General features: G+C 36.2%; 3 protein-coding genes across 4 annotated transcripts in view; 2 read left to right on the top strand and 1 right to left on the bottom strand.

Moving 5' to 3' along the window:
* Window positions 1-4,234: 4,234 nt before the first annotated feature.
* Window positions 4,235-9,139, bottom strand: LOC129442561 (retinol dehydrogenase 11). Of its 2 annotated transcripts, none has more exons than XM_073858932.1 (7): window positions 8,909-9,139; window positions 6,591-6,731; window positions 5,800-5,991; window positions 5,557-5,718; window positions 5,204-5,320; window positions 4,919-5,117; window positions 4,235-4,750 (listed from the first exon to the last, which is right to left on the bottom strand). In XM_073858932.1, exons 1-7 carry the CDS (start codon window positions 8,982-8,984, stop codon window positions 4,654-4,656), a joined length of 984 nt encoding a protein of 327 aa, XP_073715033.1. In that variant the 5' UTR covers window positions 8,985-9,139; the 3' UTR covers window positions 4,235-4,653. The 2 variants fall into 2 exon arrangements, with proteins under 2 accessions (XP_073715033.1, XP_073715034.1); XM_073858933.1 differs by lacking the exon at window positions 8,909-9,139 and adding an exon at window positions 6,263-6,443 and having other exon boundaries at window positions 6,591-6,717.
* Window positions 9,140-10,623: 1,484 nt separating this feature from the next.
* tmed3 (transmembrane p24 trafficking protein 3) lies at window positions 10,624-13,175 on the top strand. The gene is given in 3 exon segments (XM_073858934.1): window positions 10,624-10,826; window positions 11,335-11,595; window positions 12,103-13,175. Coding segments are annotated over 3 exon segments (639 nt in total). The 5' UTR covers window positions 10,624-10,682; the 3' UTR covers window positions 12,337-13,175.
* A 594-nt stretch (window positions 13,176-13,769) lies between these two features.
* frmd5b (FERM domain containing 5b) overlaps window positions 13,770-20,849 on the top strand; it is a 28,474-nt gene continuing 21,394 nt past the window's right edge. Inside the window, exon 1 of the mRNA XM_055202652.2 lies at window positions 13,770-14,107. Within this exon, the coding sequence (XP_055058627.1) occupies window positions 14,009-14,107 (99 nt within the window). The 5' untranslated portion in view covers window positions 13,770-14,008. The remainder of the gene's footprint in view (window positions 14,108-20,849) is intronic.

The following is a 20,849-nucleotide window of genomic DNA, read 5'->3' as shown; positions in this document are numbered from 1 at the left end:
ATGTATTTTAATCGCTCCAGCGGGCGATATCAAGACCTCGGCGGCTGGTACACATTTCTTCATTCTCTTTATTTATCTTCTTATATTCCCGCGATAGCACAGTTACATTAGTTCTGCACACACAGACTAGACTTACGGGCATTATGCAATTTTTTATTTTGCTATTGTCTGTTTTTAAATATGTGCATGTAGTTAGTAGTTATTTCATATAAAACTAATAATTTAAATAAACATATTTGTAAAAGTAGAACAAATATTTTTCTGTCAGAATGAGCATAAGGAAGGTGGCTCCCTCTAGTGCCTGTTTTCTAGTACAGTCACATTGACAGACAGACAGACAGACAGACAGACATTTGTCTATTATTATTTTTTGAAGTCCTGTTCATTTTATTAAAATTTGGTTTGAATGGTTGTACTTCACTACTTATTTAATTAGTGTATTTAATGTACATTTATGTGTTCAAGTTGTGAATAGTAAATAACTAATTTTAGCTAGTTTGTGCTTATTATGTTGCTAAAGACTTAGGTTTAAAGATTAAAGTACAAATATTACTGGATATATTTTTAGATTATTACATTCTGCTATAAATGGCATTTTGTTTAGTATGAAGTCAAAATTGAAAGATTGGCTGAAATTGGGAAGATTGATTCCCAGCGCAGCAAAAAAAAAAGAATCAAAAGTTGCAATGGCCCAGTCAAAGTCCAGAACTCAACCTGACTGAAATGCTGTGGCGGGACCTAGAAAGCTGTCCAAAAAAATGACCTCATTGAACTCCAGCACTCACGGGCCAAAATTTCTCCACAGTGCTGTGAGACATAAAGTCATTCAGAAGCTATTAAATCAAAGGCCCAGTTTTTGTTAAATAAATAATAATTTTCATTATTATACAAACATTATGCAAAATAAAATGCTGTATATCAGTAATAATGTAAATTAAATATTATTAAGAATGATTTAATGAATGTATAAACAAACAAATGAATCAGTCAATCAATGAGTAAAACAATCTATCAGGAAAGTTGCTGGCAGATAAATTTGAAGACTTACTGTGCTTTCTTGAATTGTATTAAAAGCCATAGATCAAATATGTTGAAGCAAACAAAAATATACATAGAAAATTACTTTTATCAACAGAAAATTACATGATATTCACAAATACAAACTTTCAAAATAAACATTTAAAGAACAGAAATCATTTTAGTGATTTTTTTATGAAAGGGACGCACAGTAGCCTATAGGTGAGTGGTAATGCTGGGAATGTGTTTTCTGTAATCCTGCTCTGGTGCTGAAGATGTTTTAGCATATATCCTATTATCCACATGGATGATCCTGGTGTCTGATTCGGACGGAACTCCGGGATCAGATAAAGGAAAACTAAGGCTTGTTTGCTTTACATGGGACTTTCACACCATCCAGAGCAACTGAACTAAATAATTGGCCACAAAGCACACAAAGTCACTGGCTCCCTTTTCCTGACACAGGCATGCTAAGACATCACTATCCATCACTCACAAAACAGGCAGTCAGGTGGAAAGACGGCTCATTTCATGACCGCAGTCAGGCTGCACTCATGTGTTCCTTATAATATATTACTTACCAATATAGTCAATATAATTATAATATATTTGTTACAGTTGTACAAAAGTTTCCTTAACACAAATAAAATACTTTTTTCAGGCAGGCCTATCCAAACTATCCAAAGTTTAAAAAGCACACAATGCTTTTGAAAGAATATAAAGCAATTATAAACTGGGGTTCTGACAGTTTCAGAAACTAAAAATATATAGCAAAAATAACTTACAGTATATGTATTTTTTTTTTATTTTAAGATTATGGCTGGTTGAGAGCTCAGAGGATAGGTCAATGCACCATGTCCCGTGTATGAGATAGCATTTGTGAAATGATTGAGAAATGAGCATGATCTAATTAATTGGACAGCATCTGGATCCCTCCCTGTTGTGTCTTTTTCCCATAACCGAGCATCAACCTATCTTATAAAAAAGTGGCATATATTTTCTTTTTTCTCTCACATCCATTACACATGATAAGTTCTTAGTCACACTGGGTGATGATTAAGGTCTTGTTATAACTTGCTTTAAAGAGAAGCTGTATAGTAACTTCTTATTCACTGGAATGTTACAAACCTGCATTCTCACACCTCCTTGAGGCAAATGTGCACAAATGACAAACACACACGCACACCCTAATACATCCTTTGGTGTGTCTGTAAGAAAATTTGATGTGATGTTGATTCCTCGGTGTAAATAGTGCGTGTCACTGCTTGCACCTGTTTCAAAGGACTGCACAGAAGCCAAGCGTTTGAAGTGAGCGAAGATGAGATTTGGTGAATGCCCTGGTTAACCTCTAAAATTATGCAAATGCATCAACTCTCCAGCCTTGGCTTTTAAACTTTTCCAATCTCAGAGCTTTGAAGAAACATTTAGTGACAAGTGAGCCTAAGCGATTTTGACAGGTGAAAGACAACTGAGCCCTCAAAAATTTCTACAGCAGAAAATATTTGGTCTAATATCTTTTGTCTAATGAGGGTGTGTGGTTGCACTCTCTCTCTCTCCAGGGAAGCAGAAGAAAAGGGGGCTGACAGGTATGTGAAGACTGGAATGTTCATTTCAGTCACACCTGGGAAGAACACACCCACCAGACCTGGACTTTCCCTTTTCACTGGCTGTTTTAAATATGACTGACAGTGGGATCAACAAGTGACGGATTACTTTTTCGGCAAAAGGGGTTTTACCAGTGATCCCAAATGTGAGCCAATAGCATGTCAGGGTTGACCTGCAGATAGGTGGGGTGGAGAGGAAATAAAACTCCTATGTGGGGTGTGTCCACAGACACATACGTCTGTACATCTGTGCGACTGTACTAGACGGTGACGACCTCCTGCCTCATTTGTGGAAAACTGACTCACGGACTCATCCTGATGTGTGTCCACTGTCTGTGCTGGCTTGGAAAAAACACAGATGTCTTTTCCGATCTGCTAATCTCAGCTGCACCTCTACCTATCTTGGGAGACAATTTAAGAAGACTCAGTTGCTGTTCCTTTGGCTGAACGAATAAAGCTGGACAGAGCAGGTGGGAGCTTCTGTCAGAGTTTTGTTTCAGGAGATCTGAGTGGGACTTTTGAGTTTGTTCAAATGGTCACTCACATTTCCTTATCACTTTTCCAGCCCAGCTAAGGATGGTGAATCTGTTGGACGGAGAACTGATAAGGGCATGTGGCTGACACTTACAGCATTGTGTCCTCTAAGATCTCAGGTCAGGGTTTGTCGGTGATATGTGGTGCATTTCAAAGATTTAATCAACAGTTGTCAGTATATGAAGATAAGCTATGCATGGTTTGTTTTTACATTTTCTTCATTAATCCAACACAATTTAAATTTCTTTTGAGATACTACAGTGGAACAATTCTTTGATTTAATCATAGGAAAAAACATTGAGTGAATTTAATTTATCTAAATCAGCAGTCCTCAAACTGGGGGCCCAGTTTTATGACATTTTATAAAATACATCAATTTATTATGAATTCTGTGTAATTAAAACTAAAAAATAAGGCTACTATCCAATAGCACTGCTTTGTATAATTTAATATGTTGTGTTTAATTAAAATTTTACGTTTTAGAACACATTTGTCATAAATTTGCTTTGGGGGGCCGCAAAGGAATGCACCGTAAACAAGGGGGGGCCGCACGTTGAAAAAGTTTGAGAACCACTGATCTAAATGATAGTAAAGTCTCATTAATAAGTGTTTTGTATACCAGTGGTTCTCAAACTGGGGGCCGTGAGATGGTGCCAGTGGGGCCCTAGTTTAATGAAAATGTATAAAATATGTTAATTTATCACATTTATACATTTGGTGTAATTAAACCTTAAAAAATAAGACTACTTACCAACAGCACTACATTATATAATTTAATTTGTTTTGTTTCATTCAAATTTTTGTTTTATGTCAAACATGTTAACCAAATGGGGGGGGGGGTGCATGCCAAGATAGTTTGAGAACCACTGCTGTATACAGACTGTTCAATAAGTAACATCATATGACACTGTTTTTACATGTTTGCCTAAAACAAGCCATAGTTATTGTTTTTATATCTTTGTATTTACATTAATAAACTTAGATTAAAGGTTCAAATTTGTATTAAATGAAAACTAATGAAATGAAAAATTCAATTCAAAGCTGATTATAAATGTAATGCATGTCTTGCTACTAATCCGAGGTGTAACGCTTAAATTGCCTTTATTTCATGATTCAAAAATATGTTTCATGAAAATAGTAATCTTACTCATTTATACACAAAAGTCTAAAAAAGCATTGACAATTCAATTTGCATTTAAAAAGTAAGTATAAAGTGTATAATTTCTGCAGTTGCATGAAGTATTTCTGATATTCATAACAAAGTTACTCTTCACTGAAATTAAAAAAAAAATAAGTTCCATTTGTTCCTCATATAAATTCCTCATATTATACTATTCATATAAATAGTTTTGGCATTTGCAATTAAAAGACATTAAGATGCTGACAAGCATTTAAATAAAAAGAGTGCAAGAGTAAGAGAGGGAGGGTGGCAGGGAGGTGCAGAGAGAGAAATAAGGAAAGTGATTCGTTAATTCATGAATTCATTGTCACTGATGTCTCAAGCCAGGCCCACCATGGAAGCACTAAGGTCCCACAGTCTGCGGGCCGCAGCATCATCTCTACCCTGAGGAGCTGCCTGCTTGGGTGCACAGTCACTACAAAACACATCAAACACAAAGCAATGTACGACAACATTAAAAAGGACATGAGACACAACCAATAGCAAATTAATATGTTTGGGTCGGCAGTATGTTGTTAACAACCGATGAGTAAAATCTAAATTTCATTTGAAACATGTGATAGAGTCATTCAAAGCTACTGACCTGTAGTAAAGGCCACTGGAATTCTTTAGACTCTCATCCACCGCACAGTAGATGCTGGTCTGCGCACCCTCCCAAGGTGTTTTGATCATAAACATGAAGGGTTTAAACAGAACTCTCTTCCATAGAGAGGAAAAAACGTGTCGACCCAGCTCAGTACGGATAACACCAGGATGAAGGGCGTAAGTTGTCACTCCTGTGCCTGCATGTTTAATAGTGAAAAGTGTTTAAAGGGTGACACTGTGAGAAATATTAAGACAAAGCGAGTGAGGTTTCATTATTGCTTACCTTTCAACCTGACAGCTAGTTCATGGTTGAACAAAACATTAGCCAGCTTGCTCTGCAGGTAGCTTGTGTAAGAATTGTAGTTTTTGTCCAAATTGATATCATCAAAATGAATCTTGCCTATTCATCAAAAAACAAAAAAAAAACATATCTGGTGTGTTAAATGAGATTAATCAAGGCTTTAAATAAACACTTTAAAGAATGTGTTGAATGTATAGCTCATCCACAAATAATGGCACTTGATAATGCCGAAATGAAATACAATCACCTGTAGATAGTTTCAAAATTTTAAACTCAGTTTACTGATAATGGTTAAAACTGTCAGCAGCTTAGAATACCGAAAGGGTCTTAAACACCTGTCTCATGGGCCACACTGGAAACATTGACGATACGACTAGGTGCTGATTTCTTCAACAAATCCAGAAGTAAGTTGGTAAGCAGAAAATGGCCAAGGTGGTTCACCCCAAACTGCATCTCAAAGCCATCTTCTGTCTGCCACTTTGGGCACATCATTACCCCTGTTGAGAAGTTAAAGAAAGGTTTAATGGAGAAAAGTACAATAAATATCTTGTTATGAAATCAACAATCATATTCCTTACCAGCATTATTAATAAGGATATCCAATCTATCTTCATTATCCTTTATTTCCTTGGCCAAAGCTCTAACAGACTGCAGGGAGGCAAGATCCAACCTCCTCACAACAATGTTGCCATTTCCACTCCTCTTCCTGATCTCCTCTGCTGCCTTGTTGGCTCTGTCCATGTCTCTGCAGGCCATAATCACCCTTGCACCTGAAAAATGGGGAATATATAAAGTAACTGTGTTAGGATCAACCAACTTGGTGCAATGCAATGTATTTCTACAACTGTCTGGCCATTAGCAAACTCTGTTGCACAACAATGATAACTGTACTCGATAATAAGAAAGAGGGGGGTACAGTCATTTGGTGCTTTTAAAACTAGTTTTTTTAATGCTAGAATTCATTATATCCTAACAGTTTACTCAGAACACAAAAAATGGAATCAGTGCCACTAATGTTTAAAAAAGGAGAGTAAAGTGTACCGTTTATCTTGAAATGTGACAAGAAACCATTGGCATCTGAAATGTTTTTTTTTTTTGTTTTTTTACAAACAAACAGCATTTTTGACGTCAAAGACCTATATCCTATGTCACTGTCATTTTCCCCATCTGTGGATCTGTCATTATCTTCAAGCCACCTCATGCTCCATTCAAGAAGAAGAAACTAAATATCAATTAGTATAAACATCAATCAATATCAATCATCAATCAATAGTGACAATCTGGATTGAACATAAAAACAAGATCACAATATGATGTTGGATCAACTAATACTTTAAAGCATCCTTAGAGGTCTTTAAAATGAGCTGACCTCTCCTGGCTATATCCACCGCTGTCTCTTTACCAATCCCGGAGTTGGCTCCTGTGATCAGAACAGTTTTTCCATCCAAGCGAACTTTGCTTCGGCAGACTCCGCCGGCCAACCATTTCCGCAGAGCAAAGACACTGACACCTACCGGCACAAGTGCAACATATATTAATGTTACTCACCTGAGATCCAGCCTTTCAATATATCATTATAAATTAAGCATGTTGACAAGAATAATACTTTTGTCTAATTTTTTAAACTGTCCACAGCACAATTTTTTAGTGCATTATCTGCCTTGAGGTACAGTGAGAGAGCGTATAACGTAATGATGCAATATATGCACTGTCTACAAAGTGCAAAACAAAGAGCAAAAACAGCATCCATATGCTTACATTTATACAAACTACATCTGAAATCTAATGGATGTGTCTTGTAACTGGTTCAAAAAAATTTGATGACTTTGACTTGACTAAGTCTGAAATGCAGAAGTCTGAATAAATTAATTAAAACTGATTACAGCTTGACATGTCAACTTTAAAATGGTGTTTTGTTACTGGTTCAGAACAACATTTTCAGGCATCTTTTACTAATATATGTAAATTATGATAAACACTTCTATATTAGTTTTTCGCATCACGATAAGTTAGAAAGAATGAAATGCACACGGCAGAGAACACTTCCAAATGTTGGAGTTTGTGTACATGAGGACTGGGATGTACGACTTGAGATGCTGTTCTTTTTCTTCTTGTTTTATTGCCGCTAAATCTGAGTGAGGTTACAGGGTATAGTTAATGTAGCAAATATGCCCAGTGGGATTTTTTATAGAAAGATTAAAAATATGGGAGAAATACGGGAAAATATTTAGATGGGATGATAGTGGGATAGAATGGTAAAATACAGAAGAATCCAGTAAAAAACAGGAGAGTTGACAGGTTATTCCTGGAAGAACATTTCAAAGTCAGTTTAATTCTCAGAACTATAACTCAACACATGATATTAAAATGTCAACAAACATATAAATTAGTTTACAATAAATAAGCCCTACTTAACTTCGATGGGTGTGTCCCTAAACGCGTGATACAGCTGATTGTAACCATTGACTTCCATAGTAGGAAAAACAAATACGAAGAAATTTAATGGGCACCATCATTTATCAAATATCTTCATCATTAATCCCAATACTTCAATAATATTTGTTTTACTAGTATGGAAGTCAGTGGTTACAATCAGCTGTGTGCTTACCATCATTTATCGAAATATCTTATTTTGTGTTCATAAAAAAAACTCATTCAGGTTTAGAATAACACGAATAGAACTCGAATTAATGATGACAGAATTTTCATTTTTGGGTGAACTATCTCTTTAAGCCCTAGCGCCTTGCCAGCTGTGTTCAGTTCAATTACTTTCCAAATAAGGCTTTTGTATGCAGCTGAACTCCACTAGTGATTTACTGACGTTATCGCCTAACATTATCGCGGTCTCTCACGACCTCTGTACCTTTCGCAAGCACAGGCAAAGGTTGTAAGCTTTAACGCATACAATAAGAAAATATTAAACTAATAAACTAATATTACAATACTTTTCAGTATGTTTGAATGCATTCGCACACTTTATGTGGTTTTGATCGTTCGTTAGTTATATTACATTTAAATCCTGGATGAGGACTTTACAGAACAGGGGTCTTCAGCCCTGCTCCTGGAGAGCTACTTGCGAGTTCAGCTTCAGCTCCAAACCCAACCAGCATAACTCCACCTACTAAACAAGTTGGAAAAGTGGAGAACTGTGACAGAAATATGCTGGAAGGAAACTCTCCATAAACAGGGGTTGGAGATCCCTGATACAGAGATTGCACTTTTTTGTCTGTATGACAAATCATAGTTTATATATTTACGTATATATTGTCACGTGCATTTCGTCAGCTGGTTCCTTGATTAGTAATAATCGCCATCATCAGCTGCTTTCAGATGGTGCGGCATTTACTACACAGAGCCATAGTTCACTGACAAGCGGGGAAATATCGCATTCATAATCGCAGGCTGTTTATTAGTTTTACTGACGAAATGCGCGTGACAATCGCATGCGATTTATCGTGCAGCGCTAAAAAATATGCAGAATAAAAATAATTTGCAACACTGTAAATTACATTTTTATTTTTAAATATTATTTAAAAATATTGACTTTCCAGGTCCAGAAACTTGTTTAAAAAAGTATTTAAAAATGTTTTATAACTGTAAGTTTTCCATGATAGTGGAAGAACTAATGTAACCCATAATTTTAGACAACAGCTAATAAGCAAACTCATGGTATGCACTTTATCCTACCTGAAGCAAGTACAACTGTGAGTGCCACACGGTGTTCGTCCACAAATTCTTTTACTTGCTTTGTGTAATCCTGCATTTCTCAGCCGGTAGATCCTAGTTACACTGTCTGATACTCGTATAACGGCAGCACAGTTTCTTCTACATTAAAGCTATCTTGTTGAAAAAACATTTATTAACTAAGGTTGTAGCCTGAACGTGCCTGCAAAAAGGTCGACGCCCCCGAAGGAGGGGGGGGGGTTAGGGTAAACAAGGAAGGTGGATTCACGTTCCAGGCCGTATCGAATTTCAAAATAAAAGTTCGATTGTTACCGTAGAATGTATGCAGTTGGCATCTACAGAAACAGCAGCCAACAGACTCATAATAAATAGTTAATATATAACCCCATCGATGACATTCTTGGTGGCTTAAACTTGAGGCAGCCTAGCAACGCAAAACTCTTTGGAAGTTTTCGAACTGCAAAATGTGCAACATAGTGGCACCTTTTCTAAAAGTAACTTAAAATCGAGCCATTTTATGTAATAGTGGGTGATGATGAAAAAACAATCTTTGATCTTTGTCTAAAATTTGATGGTGTACTTTTAAAATATAAAAATGTATTAATAATTTTCTTAGAACAATTTGTCAGAGTTTTTGGAGATCACAAATTCAAGGTGTTAAATGGAATAACTAAGACCTTTACAATTTTCTGAGGATTTTGTATCACCAATAAAATTAGGAAGGTATCATTTAAGATTATTCATCGCATATACCCTGTAAAACAGATAATTGCTAAATTTTGTATAGATATTTACTTGAAATGTGTTTTTTTGTGGAAGAGAAAATGAGAGCATTATCCATTTGCTTTATAATTGTATGTAGACAAAATTATTTTGGATTTTTTTTAAATAATACTAACATTAATATACAATTTAATGAAAAGGACATTTTATTTTTTTATGATGGTTCTATTGATTTAAAAATGTGCTTCATTTTGAATTTGTTAATTATATATGGAAAATTCTTTATCCATAAATGTAAGTGGGCTGTGAAAAAAAACTTTTACTCATTTTAAAATATAACTAAATCACTACATGTACACATTAAAAGAAATAAGAAATAACAAAGCAAAAAAAATTAGATTACTGTAAAGCCTTAAATCTATCATTTGACTATAAATTTGTAATATTTTATATCAATTTCAATGTGAATTTCTTTTCTTTTTTCCCCCTTTTAAAATTCCTGTCTGTTGTATTTGTCATATTTGATATAAGTAATTGTATTGCCCTTCTATGTTCACTGTTCAGAATTTTAGAATGAATAAAAAACAGGATGTGTACTACCTAACCTTGTGCCTCATGGCAAAGTTTAAGGCAGTAACAGAGCAATAAGTCAGCATTTTAGGTTAAATCCCCAAAATCTCATGCAAACGTTTCTCACTGTTATTTAATGTTTATTAAAGATAAATTCAAATATTGATAATACACCAAGGAAACATATTTCATTTTTAAGACCAATGTTAAAATGTAAATGCACTAATCATATATTATTTTCCAGCCATGAAAAATAACTGACACTTACACTGACTCCCTAGTGGTTTCTGAAATAATTTAGCTCTTATTTATTTTGAAAAAATAAATAAATACAAAATAACCCGGAAGCAGCTTGTCGTCCTGCCACGTCAGTGGTGTTTTGAGTCAGCTGAGATCGTCGGTGTTTAATACACGTAAACTTTAACTCAATGGAGGAGGATTTCTTTTAATTTTAAAGAATAATCGTAACGTTAATTTAAACAGCATGCGGCACGGGTGGCTTTTACTTTTAGTGGTGTACACAGCCTATATAAACGCCACCGAATTGACATTTGAATTGCCTGATAACGAGAAGCAATGTTATTACGAGGATCTAGAGCAAGGAGTGAAGTTTGACATCGACTTTCAGGTTATTGCACTGACAAAGTTTCTTATCAATATTGCGTAATAGGCGCTGCTTATCTAGCTTTTCCTAAGTTGAAGGTCTTTCAGATTTTTTCAATTTATGAATTATGTTTTTTTTAGTTGAATTATTATCTCTAAAAATCTCTTTAAAGATTTCCACAAACTTGCTTACGTAACTGTTAACAAGACATGGTACAGTACTATGCATTACTATAATGAATTTGTTATAGCTGTTAAGTGAAAAGGTACACAATAAAACCATACTGCATACCATCGGGGTACTGGGAAATGTTGTCAAACAAGTTCAGCATGTACATTTTCTCGAAATGAATGATGAAAAGATTAGTAGTAGTAAAATCTTAAAGTGTCTGTACTGGATAATATATATATATATATATATATATATATATATATATATATATATATATATATATATATATATATATATATATATATTATATATACCTTTGTGAAATGTCTTCTCAATATCAAAACTTTTCTTTCTCACGCAGGTTATTGCTGGGGGGAACTATGATGTTGACTGTTTTGTGGCAGATCCACTGAATAATATACTGTATGACGAACGAAAGAAGCAATATGATAGTTTTTCCCATACAACGGCCATGAAGGGAGAGTACAAGGTTTGCTTTAGCAACGAGTTCTCAACCTTCTCTCACAAAACCGTTTACCTGGACTTTAGAACTGGAGATGAGAGACCTTTACTGCCTGATACGAGCAGCTCAACACAACTCACACAGATGAGAAACTGACTGGTACACAAACACTACAGCTGTTTCCTAAATAACATACTATGCACTTAAACTATGCACTATGTACTTAACCAACTAGTCTAATGTGTATGTTTTAGAAGAGTAGTATCATCCCGAATAGAACACTTGCTTTTATTATTAACCACAGAGATATAACCGGGTTGCCAGACAAGTGCAAATGAGGTAAAGTGTAAGGTACAATGCAAGTCAATAAAAATTAATTTGTACATTGTTCTTTTAATGTCAGGGTTATCTGTTGTTATCACACTGCAGTTAGTCAGTTAAATGAGTGCCTCATCCGGGTGTTTAAAGTGCACTTTCTTTTTTGGAATTTCAAATGTGAACACACTATTTGCACTATTTATACTACAAAATGGCTTAGAATAGTGCATAAGTATGTGATTTGGGACACACTTTATCCACACAAACATTGTTGATTTTCTCTGTGTTTCCTACATACTGTGCTAATATGAACCTAATTTGATATGAACCTCTGAATAACTCACACAGATGGAGTCATCCTGCATGTCTATCCATGAGATACTGAGGGCGGTTTCAGACTCTCAGACTTGGTACCGTCTTCAGGAGGCTCTAGACCGAACCAGAGCAGAAGACCTGAACGTGCGAGTGTTCTATTGGTCCATTGGCGAGGCCCTCATCCTGTTTGTGGTTAGCATTGGCCAAGTGCTAATGCTCAGGAGCTTCTTTAATGATAAGAAAACAAATGTTGCCACCAGCACATAGAACTTTTTTCACTTCTCTGCCTTTATCTCTCCTTGGAGATAATCAACTGATTTATCAGTCTTGTGCGATTTAAACAAGCCGTCTTAAATGATGCCTGAAGCCAACCAGAAGTGACCTCTTTAAAAAAATAAAAATAATTATGACTGCAGAGCTTTGCACTAAATTATGTGCAAAGTTTATCATAAAAGCCCTGTTTCACAGACAAGATTTATGTTTGAGTTGTCTCAAAACATCTTGCACTGACATATCTTAAAATATTTCAGTGCCATTGTTTTTTCTTAAGACGCACACCAGTAATGTCACATTTATAAAAGCTTCTTAATGTCCTGATTGAACTAATGCCTAATCCTGTCCTGATCTAAGTCTTGTCTGTGAAACTGCTATACCTTTATGTACCCACATCTTTTTTTTTAACGGGAAGGGAATCCTACTTTGTCAATTTTCAATGCATAGACTTTCATTTAAATGAAGAATAGTAGTTTGGCAATAATATCACAGTACACTCTCAAATGTCCATGATGTTGAAGATTATTAGCAATTATTATATGCAAATCGTAACTGTGTACTGTAACTGTAAGTGCCAACTGCATCACCAACTGTAAGTTATTGTGGCTATACAGCACTGGATTTTACGTTGTGTCTCGATACTTATCAAACATCAACTGAATGTGCAGTTCAAACTATATTTTTCTAGATTTACAGACTGTATTTTTACTCTCTTTATGCAGTGTTTACTGTTACAAATGTGACCCTGGTATAATGTTGCATATGTCACCCCAAAAGGGAAATAGAGAATATAATGATTTGTAATGTAAATTAAATTCATTTTGTTCTTTTGAGTTGTTTATATTTCTGCCTGGTATTAACAGAGTAATTAAAATAAATAAATGCTTTTTTATTTTATTACTTATTTTATTATAAGTAAATAAAGTAATTAAATTGAAATTAAATAATATATATTTTTTTAATATGTTTGTTCTATTACTAATAATCACAAACATAACACAACAATGGTTTAAGATGCAGGCTTGCCAAGCAGAGTAATGTTTGCATTTAAAATGCCTGTTTTACACCACAGGGAAGTACTTTTAATACTTATTTATTTTTAAAGACGAATATCAGGCATCTCAGGAAATATTTTGCAACATCCCTGGGCACCTATGAAATAAAAAATAAAAAAAATGAATGACTCATTGGTGTGAGTTACCCCAGACACCATCATAAGCCTATTACAGAATTTCCAACAATTTTTCTTAACCCTTACAAGCGGATCGTGATGTACTTTTTGTACAGGATGAGGGTCGTGTAGGCTACTGTTCAGATTTTCTTCTCAGATTTTTAATAAGACAAATTCATCTCCTGAAACCTTTATCATCATTAACCTGCTTTCAGTGAATAAATCTGCCTCAGCCCTCCCCAGAAATAATGCATGAATATGGATGGGCTGTTGTGCCTGGGTCTATTCAGTGCATTGGACTACCTCCAACGTTGGCATAAAATCACCAACGGCAGAGGAGACTACACCGTCCGATCCAGAGGATAATGATGGGGAGCAATGACTCAAAAGGTCTCCTGATTACCGAGAAGGGTCTGTTGGGTATGTCTGCAGCGAGGGACATGTTGCGCTCATCCTAAATGCTCTCGTGCCCTGCGTCTCTATTGACTGGCCAATATGTTGAGTCGACTGATGAGTGGCAGCGGTAGTCTTGACAGGGAATTCAACTGTACGGTGCGACTGCTGGACGACTCGGAATACGCTTGCACGGTTCAGGTCAGTATATTAACATGTTTTCATCATCACAAACGGGTTATCCCCGTCACTGACACACGTGTCTCGATTCTGGCGGTGCTGATGCTGCGCAATCAAGCGGGAAAATCCTCGAGTATCTGCGCGAATCCGTACCCAGCACGAGGGCTGCAATGCGTAATGGGTAATTAATTTTCTTTGGCGTACGTTATGAGTCAACGAGCGCGTGTTTGGTGACCCGTGTGAAGCCTTTTGAGAGCAGCAGGTCACCTGTCACGTATCTTCAGACTCGCTCAGACCTGAGTCACATTCTTTGGGTGCGCTCGGTCCATGCAGAGGAGTCTGAAAAGAGAGACCGGTGCCAAGGTTTCAGGTGCTACGTCAGTGTTATGGATATTTTAATCCCATTGCAATTACGTCTTGGGCAAACTATGCACTAATGATGTACAGTACGATGAGTTGAAAGATTGTATTAGACTTTATAATAGCCTACTGTAGTGGTGAGTAAATACTCTGGCTTTATAAGTTACAGAATCAAATCTGCAGGGAAAGTCTGAATCTGTGCATATTTAAGCACATCTGACAGGTCTCTATTGACCAATATGTGATTGCATGTTGATGACAAAACAAACTAGATTATCAAATCCATTTCTCTCTACGTATGAAGTGTACAGGTTGTGGGCACCTTTTTGTTTTTAAAAATGGAGGCATAATGGATATTACATCTATGACTCTAAAAAAAGGATGACATAAGCAGTGGATACTCAGTTGTACCTCAATCAAAATGGGTCTTATGCTAAATACTTACAAAACTTTAATTTTTTACAGTTGCTTGTATCACTCTCTTTATGTACACACAATAGGGTAAATAGTATGCAGCCCACATATTCCTGCTAATACTGACGTATTGTTTGCTATTAGTGTCTTAACCTGTTTTCTGTATAGGCTACAAAAGAGGATATGTCAGTGTCTAAACATTTGGGACTGATGGCTGGTTGCCGGCTTTGCGTGGTCAATCCCTACAAAAAAAAAAATGCTGACTGAGCAAGACAATATATGTGTTAGTAGCTATCTTTACCATATGACTATACACTCACCTAAAGGATCATTAGGAACACCATACTAATACTGTGTTTGACACCCTTTCACCTTCAGAACTGTCTTAATTCTGAAAGCATTCTCTAAAAATGTTGACCAATATTAATAAGAAAGCATCTTGCAGTTGATGGAGATTTGTGGGATGCACATCCAGGGCACGAAGCTCCCATTTCACCACATCCCAAAGATGCTCTATTGGGTTGAGATCTGGTGACTTTGGGGGCCATTTTAGTACAGTGAACTCATTGTCATGTTCAAGAAACCAATTTGAAATTATTCGAGCTTTGTGACATGGTGCATTATCCAGCTGGAAGTAGCCATCAGAGGATGGGTACACTGTGGTCATAAAGGGAAGGACATGGTCAGAAACAATGCTCATGTAGGCCGTGGCATTTAAATGATGCCCAATTGGCACTAATGGGCCTAAAGTGTGCTAAGAAAACATCCCCCACACCATTACACCACTATCACCAGCCTGCACAGTCGTAACTAGGCATGATGGATCCATGTTCTCATTCTGTTTACGCCAAATTCTGACTCTACCATCTGAATATCTCAACAGAAATCGAGACACATCAGACCAGGCAACATTTTTCCAGTCTTCAAACTATCCAATTTTGGTGAGCTTGTGCAAATTGTAGCCTCTTTTTCCTATTTGTAGTGGAGATGAGTGGTACCTTCTGCTGTTGTAGCCCATCCGCTTCATGGTTGTGCGTGTTGTGGCTTCACAAATGCTTTGCTGCATACCTCGGTTGTAATGAGTGGTTATTTCAGTCAAAGTTGCTCTTCTATCAGCTTGAATCAGTCGGCCCATTCTCCTCTGACCTCTAGCATCAACAAGCCATTTTCCCCCACAGGACTGCCGCATACTGGATACTGGTTTTTCCCTTTTTACACCATTCTTTGTAAACCCTAAAAAATGGTTGTGCGTGAAAATCCCAGTAACTGAGCAGATTGTGAAATAGTCAGACCGGCCCATCTGGCATCAACAACCATGCCACGCTTAAAATTGCTTAAATCACCTTTCTTTCACGTTCTGACATTCAGTTTGGAGTTCAGGAGATTGTCTTGACCAGGACCACATCCCAAATGCATTAAATAAACTGCCATGTGATTGGTTGATTAGATAATTGCATTAATGAGAAATTGAACAGGTGTTCCTAATAATCCTTTAGGTGAGTGTATGGCACAATGTAAGTAACCCCCTCCAATAATTAAAGCCAATACAACCCCCCGAAATATTTATATAATAATTAATAACAACGTGTACAGTTGTCACTTCAAAATCCCCCAAATGTTCTAACCAAATTAATGTACATGGTTGTTTAAAAGCATAGACTCTGATGCAATACAGTCAGGAATAATACAGATTTTATAGAGACACTCCAGTATTTTATTTAGCAGTTGAGTGTTCATTAGGAAGTTACAGAAGAATGATATTACTCAAGGATATTGATTGTCTGACTCTGATAGGCAAGATTCTCAAACATTTTGAAGGAAAATAAATTATTGGTGTAAATGTGTTGTGTAACTTGTTTACACATGACATATCACAAACTCTCGAGTAAAGCAGTATGAAATAATGCATTCGGTGATTGTCTTCATTCTTGGTATCAGTCGTGTGTGGTCCGATTTGTCACGTATGTCTGGGAATGTCAGTGTAAGATTGTGACATTCCATTGTCCTTGGAATTCTGTGTGATGCTGTGGTCACCATGGCAACAGACTGATCCCATCATCATTCCCCTACTGCTCCTGCTTTCGTCAGACAAGCGTCAGACAGGATATGTGCACACATGTTCACTTGCATGCACAACAAACCATCTCTTACACAGAATTCTTTCAAGTATGGTGCTTATGTGCTATGGAGTAATGTACTATATACAGTGGTGATAAAATAAAGATACACGGAAGACATTTAGCTTCAGCCGTCCTTACCTCCCCATATCAACTTGGGGTTGTCCTTTACAATTGATTGATCTGAACAATGGAGTTTGGTTAGTGATAAAATGCTTATTAGTGAAATATGGCCTCTTCCTTTTAAGAGACTGCTGACTGTGTTTGGCTCCTGGAAGTCACACATCTAGAGACCAGATATATGAGACACTCTCACATATACTTTCATTATAGAGCTCACCTTTGTGTAGGTCAGCAGCTGCCTTTCAGATGTATTTCACTGCTTCCTGTTTAGCCAAACATGCAAGTCTTTCAAATGAAAGGCATCCCTATACTGATGATTTTATAATAAAATGTTTCGCTTTATCACTTATTCCCACTTATTTGTCCATTGTGGCATTACTGAGTATCCACAACACAACTAGAAACTGCAACAGTTTTTTGTAGTTCTATAATAAATACACAGTTGGAAATAATGCTCAAATGTGGCTCTTTCAGCTTGTCAGTGGGGCAACAACTTTAACACCAGCTAAAAGTGAGCTAAGAGTTTAAACTTACCAAAACGTTTTGGAATAATTTTTTCCAATAAGTTAATTTTATTGTTGGGTGCATGTCCTCAATGTCTTGCAATTGCTTTTTACACTTCTCAAGGCAGCATCATTAAGTAGTATAAGATAGCTTACAGTTGTTCTAATGGGCTCTCCAAATGAGGAGATCAGATGCAAAAGCAACGTCACGTTATTCCATCAACTTAAGGCCTGGTTATACAACACGCCCTTTCAGTTTTTTTGTTGTTGCTAAAATGTCACAATATGCAAACAAGGCATTTGATTGCCCAAATATTTGTTAAATATATTAACACTTATATTTTTATTTTGAAAATATACCTTTTACATAGTACTCCCGCAGATATTGTTGTGCTTACGAGTAATCATTCAAATAGAGGGATATTATAAAATCACCTAACTGTGTAATTGCTTTGTAAAATGGCCTTTGGGTATGCCTAGTTCTCCTGCCTCATCAGATCAAACTTCTCAGTCATGCTAATTCAACAACAACAAAAAACATTAAGGAGATATTTATTAATTTAATCTGCTTTAACGTGTCAGCAATATGTTTTTCAAATTGACTGTCAGACAAGGTATAATACTGTATGTGTACCTATCTTGTTCCAATGGTCAAGTTCCCTCTCACTCCCTGAAGCAATGACCGTATCAACTTTTTTAATGACTTGAGCTAATGTTATGAGACAAACCAAGAATTAGACGAACTGTATCTTTTGCTCCTTACAATTGACTGTCCTTGCCAGATCATTTAAAGGCCCCCTTTTTGTTTGTTTGTTTGTCGATTTATTCTTTAATGCCATTCCAGCATCTATGATACCGGTCAATCTATACACAAGTAACAAGTTAATTAATAAAGGCCCCCTGTAGTGAAAATCAAGTTTTAATGTTTTTAAATAAATATTTGATAAATAATGAAAATATTTTGGCACAAAGGTTAATAGGTATTCCTCACAACATTTTTTTACTATTAATTTTAAGTTCATTACAATTAGCATTATTTAGTTTGAATTTTGTGTGACTTTTCTGTGTTAAAGTATAGGTCCAAGGCACAAAATATTAAGTGATGTTTAAAGGGACATTCCACTTCTTTTGAAAATATGCTCATTGTCCAGCTCCCCTCAGTGTTAAACATTTGAGTCTGTTATGGAATCCATTCAGCTGATCTCCGGGTCTGCCGCTAGCACTTTTAGCGTAGCTTAGCACAATCCATAAAATCTGATTAGACCATACCTTGGTTACTTTCAATAGCAGGGCACTATTTTCGGGCAGTGTGTAATATCAGTACGCCTGCTGCAGCCATGTTATATCACCAAAGTCCTTGATTATTATGCCAGAATGAGAGTATAGTTTCCAGCCATATCTGCCAAGAAAATTGAAACTTTTAGTTTTCCGTCAGTCTTAGTACACAATGTAACTACAGAAGAGTCAAGTTTTAAATAGGAAAAATATTGGTTATTTTTTTAGCGCGATGCTAATGGTCTAATCAGATTCAATGGATTGTGCTAAACTATGCTAAAAGTGCTAGTGCCAGACCCGGAGATCAGCTGAATGGATTCCAAAATTATAAGAATCAAATTATTTAACTCTATAGGGGAGCTGGAAAATGAGCATATTTCCATAAAAGTGGAATGTTCCTTTAATAGTGGGTGTGCTGAAAAACAGCTAGGATTTTTGATACATTATGGAATGGTTTCCTGGACAGGGATTAGACTAGTGATAGACTAAAATAAATGTAAAAGCTGTCCAAACTGAAAAAAATTTGCACTGACATATCTTAAAACACATCAATGCCCTTTGTTTTGCCTCAAAATGCACACAAGTAATGCACTGCAAAAATGACTTTCTTACTTATTTTTGTCTTGTATAAAATAAAATTTAAGCAAATTTGTGCCTAAAACAAGCAAAAAATCTGCCAATGGAACAAGAAAATTGTTCTTGAATTAAGTGTTTATGAAAAAAGTAAACTTATTTCAAGAAAAATGTTCTTATTCCATTGGCAGATTTTTTGCTGGTTTTAGGCACTAAATTACTTAAAGTTTGTGTTTTATGTCTAAAGGCTAGACTTATTTTCTTGGGTCATTTTGCTCATCAAGACAGTACACACTCTAAAAAAACAAACGGTGCTATATAGCACCAAAACTGTTGCTTTGATCGTAATCATAGAAGAACCGTTTTTAGTGCCATATAGCACCGGTGAAGCACCAGTGAAGCACCTGTGTAGAACCATATAGTGCTTTGTAGAACCATATGTGGTGCTATAGTGGTGCTATATGGCCCCTATATGGTTCTACACCGGTGCTTCACCGGTGCTATGTGGCACTAAAAACGGTTCTTCTATGATTACGATCCAAAGCAGCAGTTTTGGTGCTATATAGCACCGTTTGTTTTTTTAGAGTGTTCCGTTTTAGTAAGTATATCATCATCTACTGAGCAATATCATCATCTTTGTACTCTTCTATGTTTACGGAATCTCACTCTCTCTGTCTCTCACAAACACGCACGCACGCACGCACACACACACACACACACACACACACACACACACACACACACACACACACACACACACACACACACACACACACACACACACACACACACACACACACACACACACACACACACACACACCACACGCATGCACACACACACACACACACACGCACACTGATGTTCTTCATTTGCTAAAGATTAATCATTCAAATCTTCATCAGCATTAGAAATATTATTAATAAACGTGTCATTATTTTAAAATAAGAGATGTGTAGTGAAATGTAAAGGCATGGTCTTTGGAGTTGTTTGTGTGATATTTTGCGATATGTGTTTTTACGATTCTTAGCCTACATGTGTTAAATGCTGAATGGGTTTAACTACTTACAGTTGTTCTTCTGATGTTTGGATAGACAAGTCTACCAGTTGATGTGATACCTGTTTTGAGTTTGCATAGCTGTCATCATGAGCTGATGTCTTTCAATCTTGATCATCTTTCCAACACTTTTTTTATTTGACTTACCTCAGCCACACAGCTTCTAAGAAGCCCTTAAAAGTGCTGTGTGAATGTTAATATTTGATTGAGCTCAGATGTCTCCTGGGAGATTCTGAAATATTAAGATCTCTCTGGAAGCAACATACATGATTCAACTGAGCAGGACATCAGACGAAACACACACATCCTCTCACCCCCATAAATGTTAGTTCACCCCAAAT

The sequence above is a fragment of the Misgurnus anguillicaudatus genome, chromosome 21, assembly GCF_027580225.2.
Source record: "Misgurnus anguillicaudatus chromosome 21, ASM2758022v2, whole genome shotgun sequence".
In the NCBI taxonomy this organism is placed as follows: domain Eukaryota; kingdom Metazoa; phylum Chordata; class Actinopteri; order Cypriniformes; family Cobitidae; genus Misgurnus; species Misgurnus anguillicaudatus.
This window is presented reverse-complemented; position numbering and strand designations above follow the sequence as displayed.

What these genes read in the sequence shown, in the direction of transcription:
- LOC129442561 (XM_073858932.1), bottom strand. Translation starts at nt 8,984, where the DNA reads ATGCAGGATTACACAAAGCAAGTAAAAGAATTTGTGGACGAACACCGT. An exon ending in CACAGTTGTACTTGCTTCAG is followed by an intron (nt 6,732 to 8,908) that starts GTAGGATAAAGT and finishes TTGTGCCGGTAG; the next exon opens with GTGTCAGTGTCTTTGCTCTG. An exon ending in TCCAGTGGCCTTTACTACAG is followed by an intron (nt 4,751 to 4,918) that starts GTCAGTAGCTTT and finishes TGTGTTTTGTAG; the next exon opens with TGACTGTGCACCCAAGCAGG.